Genomic DNA, 14968 nt, shown 5'->3' on the forward strand with positions numbered 1-14968 from the left:
CCGTAGCCGGGTTTTGACGCTCCTTAAACTTGTCTTTGCGGGCCTTGGTAATGTGGCGTCATTATAGTAATTAGCCGAAGGAAGATAAACTACAACGCCAATATATTTTATTTTAAAAAAATGTACATTTTATTTACTTTAATAGAAAAATATTGTAGCTATATTTAAATTTTTACTTTCTTATTGTAGATCCAGAAACTCTTAGTAATAAAAATTTCTTTATTAAAATAAAAATTTAAATCGAACCAGAAGTTGTTATTATTGTTTTATTCATTATCTATCCCAATGGCCTGCGGGAGTAACAATTGCAACGATTAACACGTACTTGATTTTTTCTAATTGACACTCCCTTAAACTATACATCACGTGCTTTGAACACAATGATGGTTCGTCGTGAATTCCAGGTCAGATTGTTTTAAGAAATTTAGTAAAAAAATATATAAATAAAAGTTTTGTTGGTAATCATTTTTTCTCAAACAATAATACAATCATATACAGCCATTAAATGTTAAAATACTCCAACATTTTAGACTTGGCTCTGTAAATCTAAAAGACAAAAATATAAATAAGAAATTAATAAAATATTTATTATTTTAAATAAAAAAAAAAAACTTTATGAGAGCAGCAGTAAGGATTTTCTTATAAATGTAGTTTAAAAAATAGTTTAATATAATAATCACAAAAACAACTAACCTTTCAGTAGCAGTAGAGAGCACCCTCTAAAGATGTTTTTCCATCTAAACAGCTATCACAAGCGTGCTGACCAGCAAAAGCTTTGAATTTGTTCTTAGGGCATGGAATACAACCAAAGTAAACCAAATTATTAGGTTCATAACCAGCTGGACATTTTTCGCAAAAATAACCATTAAGTCGTGGTGAAGATCCTTGAGGACATGCTTGGCAAGGTCTTGAGTGCGGAAATTCATTTAGTAGTATTTGATCTATAAACATTCCATTATCACTGCAACAATCTTGGACATTTCGGTAAAATGCACCACTTTTACCAAGATTATATTTTGGTTTGCTCTGCAATTTGGTTTGATAGCAAAACTCTGCTGTTGCTTGAAGAAACAGCTTCGTTTCAGAATAAACTTTAGGCAAAATTTGATTTGAACGAAGTTCAACGCGCCATTTTGAACCATCTAATCGAGGAAGTAGTTCACCATTTATTACACCGTCAACATTTAAACAAAAAGTCCCTGCTTTTTTATTACAAGATTCAGTTATGTATGGATTGTATTGAGAACATTTTGACTGATTTTCTATGTATTGATTTTTTACTATAACACCACCTTCAAACATATAAGATTTTCCTTGTAATTGATTATCCAATAAAGTTAGTTTTATATTAACTTCGTGAGAAAAATTTAGAGCTGGAGGAAGATGTATATTTAGTTTCTTTAAAAAGAATGGACCTTGCTCGTGTTCAGAAATCCATTTGTTTTCCACTAGCCAATCTTTATTTGGAATATTTAAATATGCAAACCCTTTTGTAAACTCAGCATTTGCATCGTATAAAGTTGAAAGATCAATAGAATTATTTTCACCAGTCATAGTTGCTGGGATCAAAAAATCACCTTTTTTGGTAAAACAGTTTCGACATTGACACATAGGAGTTGGAACGGTATTGATCAAAATTCCTGGATCACCACTCGGATTTTCAAGTAAATCTGTGCACACTGGCTTTTCGATGCCGTGATTCATGTATGTCAAGTAGTTACATGCATTTTTGATAATTATAATTTTATGATACCGAATAAGATATAGAGCTTCATATTTAGTAAGGAGTTTATAGAGCTGATTACTAGACGAACTTTTCATTGAAGTTGAAAGTTTGTTTGCTGCATCTTTAGCAATCGTAGCTCTTACATATTTAGAAAAGTTCTCCAATATTGTTAATTCTTGCGTTGCTACTTCTTGATACAATGAAATCAATACTGGAGCAGTCACCTTAGCGTTGGGACATAATCCTTGATGCGCCGCAATACCAGCTGGAACGGTTCCTAGTTCAGTATCAGGGTTTTCAATTACTTCACAAAACTTCTCAATCATTTGACTTAAAATCGCGCCAAATTCACTAATATCACTTTGAGTAATTGCTGGTGAATATTTATCTGCGTGTTCAGAAAACTTAACAAGCTGCTCTTTTTTAAACTCTCCATTTTTTTCAATTGTTTCAACAAAATGCCTAATAGTATCTAATGTCTCCTTATTTTTATTTACTCTGACAAATATTTGTTTTACAAGATTATCTAGTTTTGGAATAAAGTTTGACTTAAAGTATTTAACTTGTTTATTTCGTACTGCTTGTTTTGCTACCTCACTTAGAGCTTCTTTTATGTCAACTGCCGAAGTTTCACTTCCAGTTAACCATTTTATAGGATTAAGGGCTCCCACAATACGTAGAGCAAGAACTACAGTTTTAGACACTATGTCTGATGCTGTAACACCTAATGCATATGTTATTATAGAACTCAATTGGTTTGAAAGTTTTATGGACTCACTTTCACATCGAGATTTTGATTCGGACAAAATATTTAAAGCGTTTTCTTTGTGTGACTTAGCAGTCTGCTCATCAAATTGAGCTAGCCTTGTGAAGTATTCTCCTAACTCAGTTGAGAGAGTTTGACCTAAAGAATCGATATCATTTCGGATTTTTTCAAAGTTTCCTTTAAGGAACTTATAGCTAAGAAGCCCAAAGTGGTTAATGTCAGTGTACAAAATAATGTTATTTTTCATTCCCGATTTCGTAAAATCTTTAATTTCGTTCAAAAATGCTCGAACTGTACAAAACTCTGAATAAACTGGATTTAGAATACTACAATTCCAACTTCGGCACTCAGCAGTTAGTTCACTAATTGCAGCTTCCACTGATTGGTAAACTTCAACAATTGAGCCGTCAACTTTTATTTTTTTTACAATATCCATTAGTTTAAACGGTGAACATCGCGCGCACTGAACACTTGCAACGTGTGTTGAGCATGATTTTGAAATTTTTATTTGACATTGTGCTAATAAACTTTCTGTTCCGTTACAAACAATTGACGTCAAATAAAAAATAGATGATTTCTGCCCAACATTTGTTTGGTAGTCGTAAACAGGAACAGGAATTTTAAATTCTATCCCATATAGATGGTTACAAACTACTTGAGCTGCTCTAAAGTTCCATCCATCGGCGCATATTGGAATGTCATTAAATAAGACTATCCCTTCATTTTTACCACTTTCAGAGTTAAATGGCGTTAACTTTAGTAAATTTGATGCCAAGCAAATAACGGCTGCCCCCTCTGTTGGGCCACAATTGTGGTATGTTTTATGGTTGCAATGTTTAAGACTGGATTCTTCACCACTACAAATAACGTCATCCATAATAAAATTTGTGGAAACTTGTTCATTTCCCCACCCTATTGCAAGTGTTCCAGGAGGAAAGTTTAGTGTTCTGCAGACAACTTGTGCGTTTTGATTTGTCCAGGAGTCATCACATATCGGCCGATTATATATTTCCACAGATCCGTAAAAACTGTTATCTAAAAACACAACAAATTCAAAAGATATAAAAACAAAAACAAAATTAATAATAGTATAAAAATATAGAGAGGAAAAATAAAGAACAAGCATCGTTTTGTTTTTATTTAACAACATTCGTTGTACTTTAGTTAAGTAAGAGTGTTTTACAAATTTTTTCAGTAAGGGAAATTATAACACTACTTAAAAGTAAAACTATTTTTTGCTATTAGCGATTTTTAAATTTTTTTTTATATTTTGCTGTTCGTACAATTAAAAAATAAAAAAATACAAAGAAACGTTTTCAAAAGATTAAAAAAAAAACGAATATATAAACAGACAGAGACTAAAAGAAAATATGAATGACCAAAGTCATCACAAATTTTTTATGGAACCCCTATTTGGGCTTTTAACAAGTTTAAAGTAAAATAATTAAAAATAATGATATAATACTCCGTTAAAATATGAAAAAATAAGCACCTCCGTTTTATAATTAGAGTAAAACACGATAAATAAATAAACTCTTATAAATATAAATAAAGCAAAACAAAAAATTTTAAAACTGTTTCATATCTTAGGCCCTTGGTATCTTATACTGTACTCTTTATGGTTAGTTAATTTACGAGGCTGTGTTTATTTGAGCCTCTCATTAGATCTTAGGGACTAACTATTCTTGAACATTATTATAAAATCTTTTGAGACTTGTTGAACTATTTTTGTTATTCTTTATTGCTAGTTTGACTGGTTTTAGTGCACCAGTTTATTACTGGTTACCAGTGGCGTAACTAGGGGGAGCACAACCCCGCAAGGCGGGAGGGCCCCGAAGCTTAGAGGGCTCCGCGGAGATTTTTCACGTATTCTTAAATGAATAACAGATTATTTTTCTATAATAGGAACTCTATTTTAGAATTTAATTTCAATAGAAATTCTATTAAATATTTAGTTTTAACAGAAGTTCTATTAAAGAATTAAATTTCAATAGAGATTCTGTTACAGAATTTAATTTCAATAGCAAACCTATTATAGTATTTCAATTGAATACTAGTGAACATTAGTGAATATTAACGTTGTCTATTATAGAAATACCGCTGATATAATTTAGTACTTTCGTATTTGTCGATAAAGTTAGGTGATTTTGAAGTGGAAAATTAAGTATAAATTAATAAATATTATTATATTTAGAAGGTAAGTGCTTTACTTTTTATATGCATTCATGCAAAGCAGTAAAAATCATAGAATTATAATTTTCATTACAATAAGTTAAGTTATCAGAATGTTTAGCTAATAGGTAATAAACTAGTTATATTTATAGTATTGGTAATATTTTTTAACTGCTTAATAAAAAAAACTTGCAATTTTGTTCTAGCGATTTAAAATTTGATTTAAAATTACATTTTTTAATTTAAAATTTTTAAATTAAATAATGTATATAAACGCGATTCAGGTAGAAGTTGTTGAGTACGCACTAGGTTTTGTTATAGTACGAGGATAGTACGAATTAACAAAGAAACAAAAACTATGTGTACATATCTGATATAAAATTAAAAGGGCGGAGTCAAAATACGAACTAAAGAATAAATACAAATTAAGTCTATTATTTATTCAAAAATATTTAGCTATATGTATTTATATCTATTGGGTCAAAACATAGATATAATTGTTCTAAAAAATTATTTTTCTTACAATAGCATGGACTCAAAAAGAACTTGTATAAGTAGAGCCAGAAAAAGGAAATTAAAAAAGGAGACTGATGATAGATTACGTAAAAACAATACAAAGATGTCCTTATTTTTTCATCAGTAGAACAGAAACCTAGTGAAGTAGTTGTAGATAAAAAATATCATGATATGTCGAATACTCAATATCAAATATGTCGTTACTAGTACTTCTCAAGCAACCCAACAAGAAAAAATGTTATCTGTTTTAATTAACTTAGAACACAATGAAATTTCGAAAGATCATAATGAATCTCGTTATAAAAGTAATGCAGATATTTTTGCAAATCCTAACAATCTTACCACTGCAATGCAAATTGAAGAAACAGATCCAGAACTGAATATATTCAGTAATTAAATACATTTACAACAGATATGGGATATTTTAAAGGAAAATTTCTTGATGATAGCACAAAAAGATTTATTATTTCCTCTGAAAGATGTAAACCACAAGGACCATTTAAAAAAGATCCTTCATAAAATTGTAGATATTTTCCCACAAATTATTATTATTGTGCATATAAATTTTGTCGAACACAGCGATTTTGGCTCACTATAAAATATCTTAGTCCAGCTATCCAAAATGAAGTGATTCAATATTGAAGTCAAAATTTAGAAAAAAACATTTTTGGAAATAAATGAATCTGCTTTTTTTCTATTATACTTGACACAACTTAAGACGTATCTAGAAAAGAACAACTAAGTTTAATTTTTCGATACGTTCACATAATTCGCAAACAGGACACTCAACCTTGTCAAATAGAGATTAAAGAAATATTTTTGGATTTTGTGAAATAAAAGATCACTCGGCAGTAATTTTGACCAATCAATTGTTATTATTGCTCAAAAATAAAGGAATAGATTTAAAAAAGCGCCGTGGTCAAGGATATGACGGAGCTAATGTGATGATCGGCATTTATTCAGAAAAAAATTAATAATATTCAGCCATCTGCACAATATGTTCATTGTGCGAGTCACTATTTAAACCTGGTTATAAATGACGCTGTTTCTGGTTGTAGAGAAGTAAACAATTTTTTTATAATTTTACAAGAAATTTTCTCTTTTTTTAGCTACAGTATTAAAAGATGGGGTTTGTTATCAAATTTTAGCGGGGAATCGGAAGAAACATTGAAAAAATTAAACCCAACAAGATGGTCTTTAAGAATTAATTCTTTATTAGCTATAAAGTTACACTTTTTAGATATTGTTAAAAGTTTAACTGAAATTTTTTTAAAATATTTGAAAAGAGTAGAACAAACTGAAGCTCTAAAATTAAGAGACAAAATATCAAACTTTAAATTTGTTTTTATTTGCGTCATTATGTGTCACAAATTAACGAATGTAAACTATACTGCGTTAAGAAAGTAAAGCTATTATGAAAATAAAAAATTTTGTCTTTCTCAATCTCTAACTTAAATAGCCAACTTTCCAACTCTCTTTCCAAACAACTCGAATCATTTACCTTCTTTTCTCGAGTTATGTCTTGTTTCCGATCCTAGTCAGTGCTCAGTTTCCCCATATTCACCCTTAGCTGCTTCTGATCAGGGTTTGATCTCACTCAAACTATTATCTCAATCTTCTTTATCATCAGAATCCCCCTATTATCGTATCTCTTACAACTAGCTTAAAGCTGACTAGGACTCTTTCTGTAATTTTCTTCGTGGTAGCCCTTGGGTAGAAGTCTTTTGCTTTCCTGTTGTCAAATGTGCTTCTTATTTAACTTCTTAGATTCAGGCTGGCATGGAATCTTTTATTTCCTCTCAACAATTCCAAGTCAGGCCTCACTCTTCTCCATGGTTTTTTTTGCATTGTGCGCCTGCAATTTTTAATTGAAACCATTACTTTCATATTTATCAGCAAAACAGTTCTCCAGAAAACAGACGTCTGTTTAATGTTGCTAAAAAATGTTGAAAAAATGTTTTGTCTAAAGCCAAAGCATGCTATTCTCAGGTTGCAATATCTTGTATTTAATCTCAAAAATTAGGTTCTTGTGATGTATAGAGAATCTTTAATAGTATCTATAATAAGGGAAAATCTGTTATTCCACCTCTCTTCTATGGTTCCAATTTTTTCACTTGACCTAAAGACAAAGCAGAATTGTTTGGTAAAAGCTTTTTATCAATATCATCTCTTGATTCAGGTTAATATAATGCTTAACATTCAAATCAATCCAGCTTCTGTATCTAAAGCGATTTGCTGCTTAGACTCTTCTTCAGCTTGTGGTCCGGACAACACAACTGTTATAGACTTGAAGAAGTGTTCTCCGTAGCTGTCGTCTATACTTTGAAAACTTTTAAACAAGTGCTCATCAGAGTTTTGTTTTCCAGCCAGCTGGAAAGCGACATCTCTTATGATGTACTCGACGAGTCATCTACCTTTCATCTTCTAGGATTAACTCTTTCTTGAAAACCATAGATCAAATCCATTGCAAAATTAACATCTGCTAAGGTTTCATCTTATTATCATACTTGTCACTTTCTCACTCCGGATTCTTTTCTTTATGTCTATAAATCTCAAATTCGTCCTTGTATGGAATACTGTTGCAATATCTAGGGCGGATCTTCCAATTATGTCCTTTCTCTTTTAGACAATGTGCAAAAACGTTTTGTAAACATAATTGGACCTGCTCTTGCAGTCAAGCTCCAACCATTATCATACCGTCATAATATTTTTTCTCTTTTCTCTTTTCTATAAATATTATAATGGGCACTGTTCTAAAGAGCTTGCATCTCTTGTGCCATCTACTTTAATTCATTTTAGTGTTAATCGTCATTCAATTAAGTCTCATTTTTTTACTGTGGCTGTTCCTAAGAGCTCCAAAAATTCTCAATTGTCTAGTTTTTTTCCTTAAACATTAGTCCTATAGAATTTACTTTTATCATCTTGCTTTCTTAATTCATATAATTTGCAATCTTTTAAATCATCTGCCAATCGTTATCTTGCTGTTGTCTACTGTTGATCGTTAATCATTAACTTCATCTTTTCTCTTCTAGTAATTTCCAAGTCTAATTGTGGTTTCTTGAAGCCTTGTTCGAAGTAAAGTTAGTGAAAAAAAATTATAACAAAAGGTAATATAATTTATTAAACAGTAAAACACTTCTTTTAATTTGCTAAAATATATCAAAAAATCACATTATAAATTTTTTGTCATGAACTTCGTTTTAGGGAATGTTTGGTCTCCACCTAGTTCTGCTCGCAATAGTTTCTTGGATCAGAGAGAAGGTTGTTCTCATAAAATCACATTAGTTACGATTATCATATAGTTATATTATTCACAAATCACCTGTTATAATGGTGTTTGTTATTTAGACAAATCAACTTACATTGATTAGCATACTTTAGTCTTATGTTGTTTTTGATTTGATCCTCCGAGTACTTTGTTTTACAACCAATTTCATCTTGCCAATTTCCACAGTCATTATTAGAGTCACATGTATGGGAATAAGATGCACATGTTCTTCCGTTATTGCATTGAAATTCTTTACATGGGTTTGGACAGTTGCTTAAATCATTGCCACACTCAAAAGTAATACTCCCACTTTTAGGTTTGCATGTACACACTTGATTCTCCCTAGAGAAAAAAATTTTTAAAAATGAAATGCAAAATAAAAGTAGCTTCTCCATAAAAATTTACTAAAGAAACTATATACACAAGAAACTATATACACAAGAAACTATATACACAAGAAACTATATACACAAGAAACTATATACACAAGAAACTATATACACAAGAAACTATATACACAAGAAACTATATACACAAGAAACTATATACACAAGAAACTATATACACAAGAATTGGAATTTATTGTAAAAGTACTAAGTAGTTTTAAAAACCGGCATAATAATTGAAAATATGAGTTTAAATATTGTATTTTATAATTTTTAATTTCAATTTTAGATTCGCTGTACCACGGAAAATTTGTATCTAGGGTTTTAAAGGAAAATGCAAAAAAAAATTAGTTCCAATATTTTACGTCTGGAGCTAGCGCATCGCACTTACACTGAAATACTTGAATAAATATACGCTTTTTACCGTTTTTTCTGATAAATGGAATAAAATAAAATGAATTATATAACAAGTAGCAAGGGACTCTTTTAGGTTTACAAAGTGTTGAAATGGTAAAAAAATGAAATAAAAATCATTTATAAGTAAAAAAATATCTTTCTGCTTGTTTAAATTGCAGAAAGATGCATATTATAAAATAACTAATATTTCATCTCTGAATTTAGCGCACCGCAATTAAATTTTTAACAAATTATTAAAAACTTAATAGTTTTTCCTTTTTTCATATTCAAAATCATCAGTATTCAAACAAGAAACAAAAAAATACTAGAATTAAAACTTTAACTGAAACTGAATGATAGCTAACTGGTGCTCGCTGTTGATTATCAGACAAATCAACATGACCTAAGTGTTTTGCAAAATTTTGGTATTGTGACCAAATATAATTATAAAAATAAAGTTAGAAGTTAAAAAAATATACACTTTTCATATAGGCTCTGTGTAAGTTGGTCATGTTTTGCTTTTTTGTGCTTTATACAATCGAAAAAGTTAGAGCCCACAACAGCAGAGATTTTTGCGTTTTACTCTTTAATGAATTACCATTCAAGGATTTGTTTCGAGCGTTAGGTGGATTAGTAAAAATAAGTTAAACTAGTCGACCTAATAACGCATAATATAATAAAAGTGAGAAATTACAAGGTAAAACCTTTCTGTATTGTTTGTGAGATTCCTCAAGTTGAACTCACAATTTTAAGTAAAGATTAGCTTTTCTCGTTTAGTAATGCTGTTAAATTAGGCAGCTCTTTGAAAGATATATCTGTTCATGAAACTGACTTTTACACTCAAAGTGTTTAACTAAAAGTATTCATCTACAACTGTATTCGAGCATTGAAAATCCAACAGAGGTTTTCAACAGAGGAACCAATATCATAAGGTCTTTTATATAAGTTTTATATGAGGAGTGGAGAGGAGTGAAATTGCTTAACCAAATAATTCAATTTTTTGTAAAAAATGACTTAGCTAATGACTTACCTTGTGCTAAAGTAAAATTAATTTACCTTATTTAGTAGGATTAATTTTATTTTATTTATAAAATTTTTAACTACAAATTAATTTTTTAAAGTCAAATCTTTATAAAAAAATTTGTTTATAATATGGCTGTGCAAGTTCTCGTATTTTGTGTGTATATATGATTCTATATAATTAAAAGTAAATACTTTACAAATGGACTAGAACATGTATTTGAAGTGGTAAAATTCCTGCTGGATGTTTTGTTAAAATTAACAAAACCAATAATTTATCGATACACCTTTTTGTCTATCCGTAAAACTTCATATTAGAGAACTAGGTTTATAATAGTTATAGAAGTTATAATAGCTATTTCCTAATAAAGAAAGTTAATTTGAAAAAAAATATTTTCTTGTTGTTACCGACTACATAGGCATTATTGTCTTGAAAAAAGCTATGCTTTTGCAAAACTTTTTCTGTTAAGAGTCTCGGATATATTTGAGATTTGGTCAAAGTTCTAAGCAGGTTACACAGCAACTGAGTGTCTTTATTACTGTTAATTTAACAATCAGGTAAATACTTTTAAACTAAAAATAATTATTTATTTTATTTATTACTATTCCAACACCTAGTTTTACTTAAATAGGTTATAGCTACTTAATATAGAATTTATTTTATTTATTAGAAAAAAAAAAGATAAAAAGCGTGAATTTGCTCAAAGATTCAAGTGCAATGCGCTAGCTCTAGACGTAAAGTATTTACCTCTAGAGCTAGCGCATGGAATTTTTTTGTTATATTTTTCTTAGATATCCTAGGGACAAGTTCTCAGCGGTATAGCGAACCAAAAACAAAAACAAAACTTTTTTCGCCCCACCCTAGTATACAAGTCACCCCTGAAATAGACAGAAATTCTGTAAATAAATAATAAAGAAAAAAAAGAAACTTCAACAAAAATATTGTAGCATGGCTTGTATTTGGAGAACAAAAAAATGTGTTATTTTTACTCTGCGAAAACCAATTAACTTTAAGCACTATAGCTAGTGATCGACTGAAACAAGAAGAAGCCGAAACCGAAATAAACCGAAATTTCGGGTCCTCAAATTTAGTGCCGAAACCGAAATTTCGGCAAACATTTTACCGATACCGAAATTTCGGCTAGTCAAAAATTATTTTAGAAAAATTTATTTAAAAATGCAGTTTTACATTTGTTGTTTTTTTATACTCGTATCACGTTAGAATAAATTACACGAGTATCCCAAATTGAGATTTAATACATAAGTCGGTGATATTTAAAATATATTAATATAAAATACATAAGTCGGTGAAATTTAAAAACTGGCAGATTTTCTCTGCAAAACAAGATTTTTTTGAAGTAATTTGCGAAAATTCTTAATATTTTTGTGAAAATTCTAAAAAATAACTGTTTTTCTAAATTAGATAAATTTTGGTTTGTGGTATGTTTTTTAACCAAAATTTCGGTTATTACCGAATGTATAAAGAATACCGAAACCGAAATTTCGGTGTGGGTTCAAAATGAAATTTCGGCCGAAACCGATACCTAAACAGAAGTTCGGTTGATCACTTACTATAGCTTTAGTAAAAGTAACTAAAATACTCGCAATGAAAAATAAAAATACCAGGGAAACACAAACGTTATATTTGCATCGCAAAAGTTTTTACCTAATTGAAACTTCACACATTGCAGCATTCACTCTATCCCAACCAACATTTTCAGCAATTTCCTTCCTCTCTTCGAACCTACATTTTGTTTTACCGCAGCACTCATTTCTTATTTGATCTGAAGGATTTGCTCGTTTGTTTCTTAAGAAGGATAAAGCGTTATGTGATTTCAAGAGCACGTTTGATAAAGACTAAAATAAACAAAACATAACAAGCACTTCAAAAAAAATATATTCTAGTTGTTTTAGTTTCTGTCAAGAAACTAAAAACAACTAGTTTTACGAGTTATTGATTTACAAGAAAGAACATTGGTTTTTATTATTTCGAACAATAAAAAAAAATTGAGTTTTTTCAATGTATTTTCATTGTTCGAAATAATAAAAATCAATTTTCAATGTAACCGCATTTTATTTTTGTTTATTTTTACAGAATATTACTCTGAAGTGACGCAAAACACAAAAATACAAAACAAAATCTTGGCAGAAGACAAAAAAGTACAAATCTATACAAAAAATATAGTTATATTTTATGAGAGAATAAACGTCCCATGGACGTCTGTGCCCGCTGGGGACACCTCTGTCCAATGGTTGTAGAATATGTGAAGAATGCTCTGGTAGACAAATCAAGATTATATTATAATATTAGTTATTTCTGCCTATTTATTGTTTATTTATTAGTTGTATCTGTTTATTATTATAGTTTAAAACGTATATATTAGTTTAGCTTGGCGCTGCATTCAAAAAAAGATTAATTATTTCTAGCGTAAAAAAGCTGTTTGTTAAATGCTAAATTGTCCGCTTTTCTTGTTGAAATTTCTTTTGACCATCTCTTCATTAGGTATATAATTCAAGGAGTTCATTTCAAGTTAAACCATAATCCGAGTCACCGAGTGATTGGAACATATGCGCCATCATTCATTCTGTTTCATTTGAGAGTTCCGTTGTTATCCCTTAAGCAACTACCAAGTTAAAGTCAACACTCAGCTTTTTTTCATTTTGGGAAATGTTTTATTTATATTCAATAAAAATATTTTCAATTTAAAAATTTCAAAACTATCATTTTTTTGGGTAAAAAAAAACAAGATACATCTATAAGGTTTCATTTAAGTATTGCGAAATAGAGCAGAACGGCGCTTAAAATGTTATTTTCGCGTCATAAATTGGTATAATAACAACAAGTTCGCCATTTTTAAATGCGTTTCCGTTTTTCTGTTAGGAAAAGGTTAATTTTTACAATGTTTTAAGATACAAAATATTACTTAAAATCTAATACGATAAAATATTTAAATTGGCCATATATTTAGCTTCTGTATTTTATGGTAAAAATGAATACAAAATGTAAATCGACCATCAAGTAAAAGAACACATAATATGATAACTAGACATCAAAGTGAATGACATGCTGGGCAATCAACTACACTACCTGTTAGGGACCTCCTAACATGTAAACAGATTATTCAATATGCCTATAAGGTCGAAAAAGAAATTGATTACAACTGAAAAGATTGATTCTTCAGCCGTTGTTTTAAAAGTTAGTGAAGAAATTTTAAAAGTTTGGAAAAACGTCTTTTAGTAATGAAAGAGAAACCTCTAAGAAATAAGGTACAAAGAACATTTCAAAAAGTAATTGCAGCTGAACAAACTAAAGCTCAAAACATAAAAACAGTGTTTGTTGGTTGGAAAATAACCTTTTAAGGTTATTTGATATATCAGCATGCAGATGCAAACTTCCACGTTTAAATTGTGATGACAGGTTTGAAATTGATAATACATTTTCAAAAAGCCACAACATCAAACAACATGTTTGTTCAAACAAATTTGTAACTAAATAGTCAACAAACTTTACAGCTGTACGGTTTTTTATTTCTTCTCAAATAATGGCATTATATTTTGTTATACATATTATCCTTTAAAAATATTCGATGCAAGGGTTGCTCTAATAAGCATATGTATGTCTCTGTGAAGAGAGCAAACACTTTACTTTTAATTATTTTTTTATGCTTGTTGCTTTTTAAAATACTTTTTATAAGCTGTAAAATGAATTTATTTAATTTAAGGTTCCAGTTCTAGAACGAGAGTATTTAAATGATCAGAAAATTAACCAAGGGCTCTTTGGAACCTGGCAGATCGGCCAAGTTGGTAAGAATGATTGCAAGAAAAAGAAGTAAGAAGAAAACTAATATAATAAGTGACACGACACTCAATTCAGATAATGATTGTATCAGTAAAAATTATAATGTGGAAATAGATAACAATGATGATTATAAAAATCAGAATCATGAGTGTTTTGCAAAACCACTGTGCGAAAAAAATTACACAGATTTATCTAACATTGATGAAGCCGCTTTCAAGTTTGAAGTTAGTGACGCTTCAACATTTGCCATAGCAACTGCTTCCATGATAGACTATCAAATAAAGATATTTGACACTAAAAAGCCTATTTCAACCATGGTTAGTGGAAAACACAGTTCCGAAGTTTTTCATTTGAAAGTAATTGGAGTAGATAGTAAAAAAGACAAAAATACATTTGCACATATATTAGGATATGATCATTATGCTGAACCTATTATTAATAGAACAGTAAAGGATGAACATCACTTAACTTTTACTGCAGAGAGTGGACCTTTTTCTAAGAAATATTTAACTCATTTTGAAATGGAGAAAAAATGGAGCATGAATTACAATGGCAACCGAGACACTAAAAATACTCGAAAAATAGTAAAGGCTACTATTTTTATACTAGAAAAGTAGTTTAGAAGCCATAGTTCTTGATAATACTTTGCTAATACTGGTGCAGATAATGGCTTATTTGTGACATTAGAAACGCTTTTAAACCGAAGAATCCATTTTATAGGATGTGTACTTAGCTAAAATAAGTTACCACTTTGCCATGTCATAGCTGAAGTAGATAGTAAAAGTAACGATCCAAAGAAATATAGAGGTCCTATTGGTCAAAAAACTTATACAAGTGATTTGCATGATTCACCAATTGTTTATTTATCTATTTATTAATTTCGCCTTTTAGTAACTTTTTCAATTTAAAAGTTTACGAA

General features: G+C 29.7%; 1 protein-coding gene across 1 annotated transcript; it reads right to left on the bottom strand.

Annotated features, from left to right (window-relative positions):
• Nucleotides 1–696: 696 nt before the first annotated feature.
• LOC105846303 (uncharacterized) lies at nucleotides 697–12834 on the bottom strand. The gene is made up of 5 exons (XM_065808549.1): nucleotides 12803–12834; nucleotides 12415–12418; nucleotides 11917–12107; nucleotides 8543–8790; nucleotides 697–3527 (listed from the first exon to the last, which is right to left on the bottom strand). Exons 1-5 carry the CDS (start codon nucleotides 12832–12834, stop codon nucleotides 697–699), a joined length of 3306 nt encoding a protein of 1101 aa, XP_065664621.1.
• Nucleotides 12835–14968: the final 2134 nt, after the last annotated feature.

The sequence above is a fragment of the Hydra vulgaris genome, chromosome 10 (genome assembly GCF_038396675.1).
Source record: "Hydra vulgaris chromosome 10, alternate assembly HydraT2T_AEP".
Lineage (NCBI taxonomy): Eukaryota > Metazoa > Cnidaria > Hydrozoa > Anthoathecata > Hydridae > Hydra > Hydra vulgaris.

Coding starts and splice junctions, on each gene's coding strand:
- LOC105846303 (XM_065808549.1), bottom strand. CDS start 12,834: ATGAATGATGGCGCATATGTTCCAATCACTCG. Junction 8,791..11,916: donor ATGTGTGAAGTTTCAATTAG/GTAAAAACTTTT, acceptor TTTTTTCTCTAG/GGAGAATCAAGTGTGTACAT. Junction 3,528..8,542: donor ACTAAAGTATGCTAATCAAT/GTAAGTTGATTT, acceptor TTGTGTTTTTAG/ATAACAGTTTTTACGGATCT.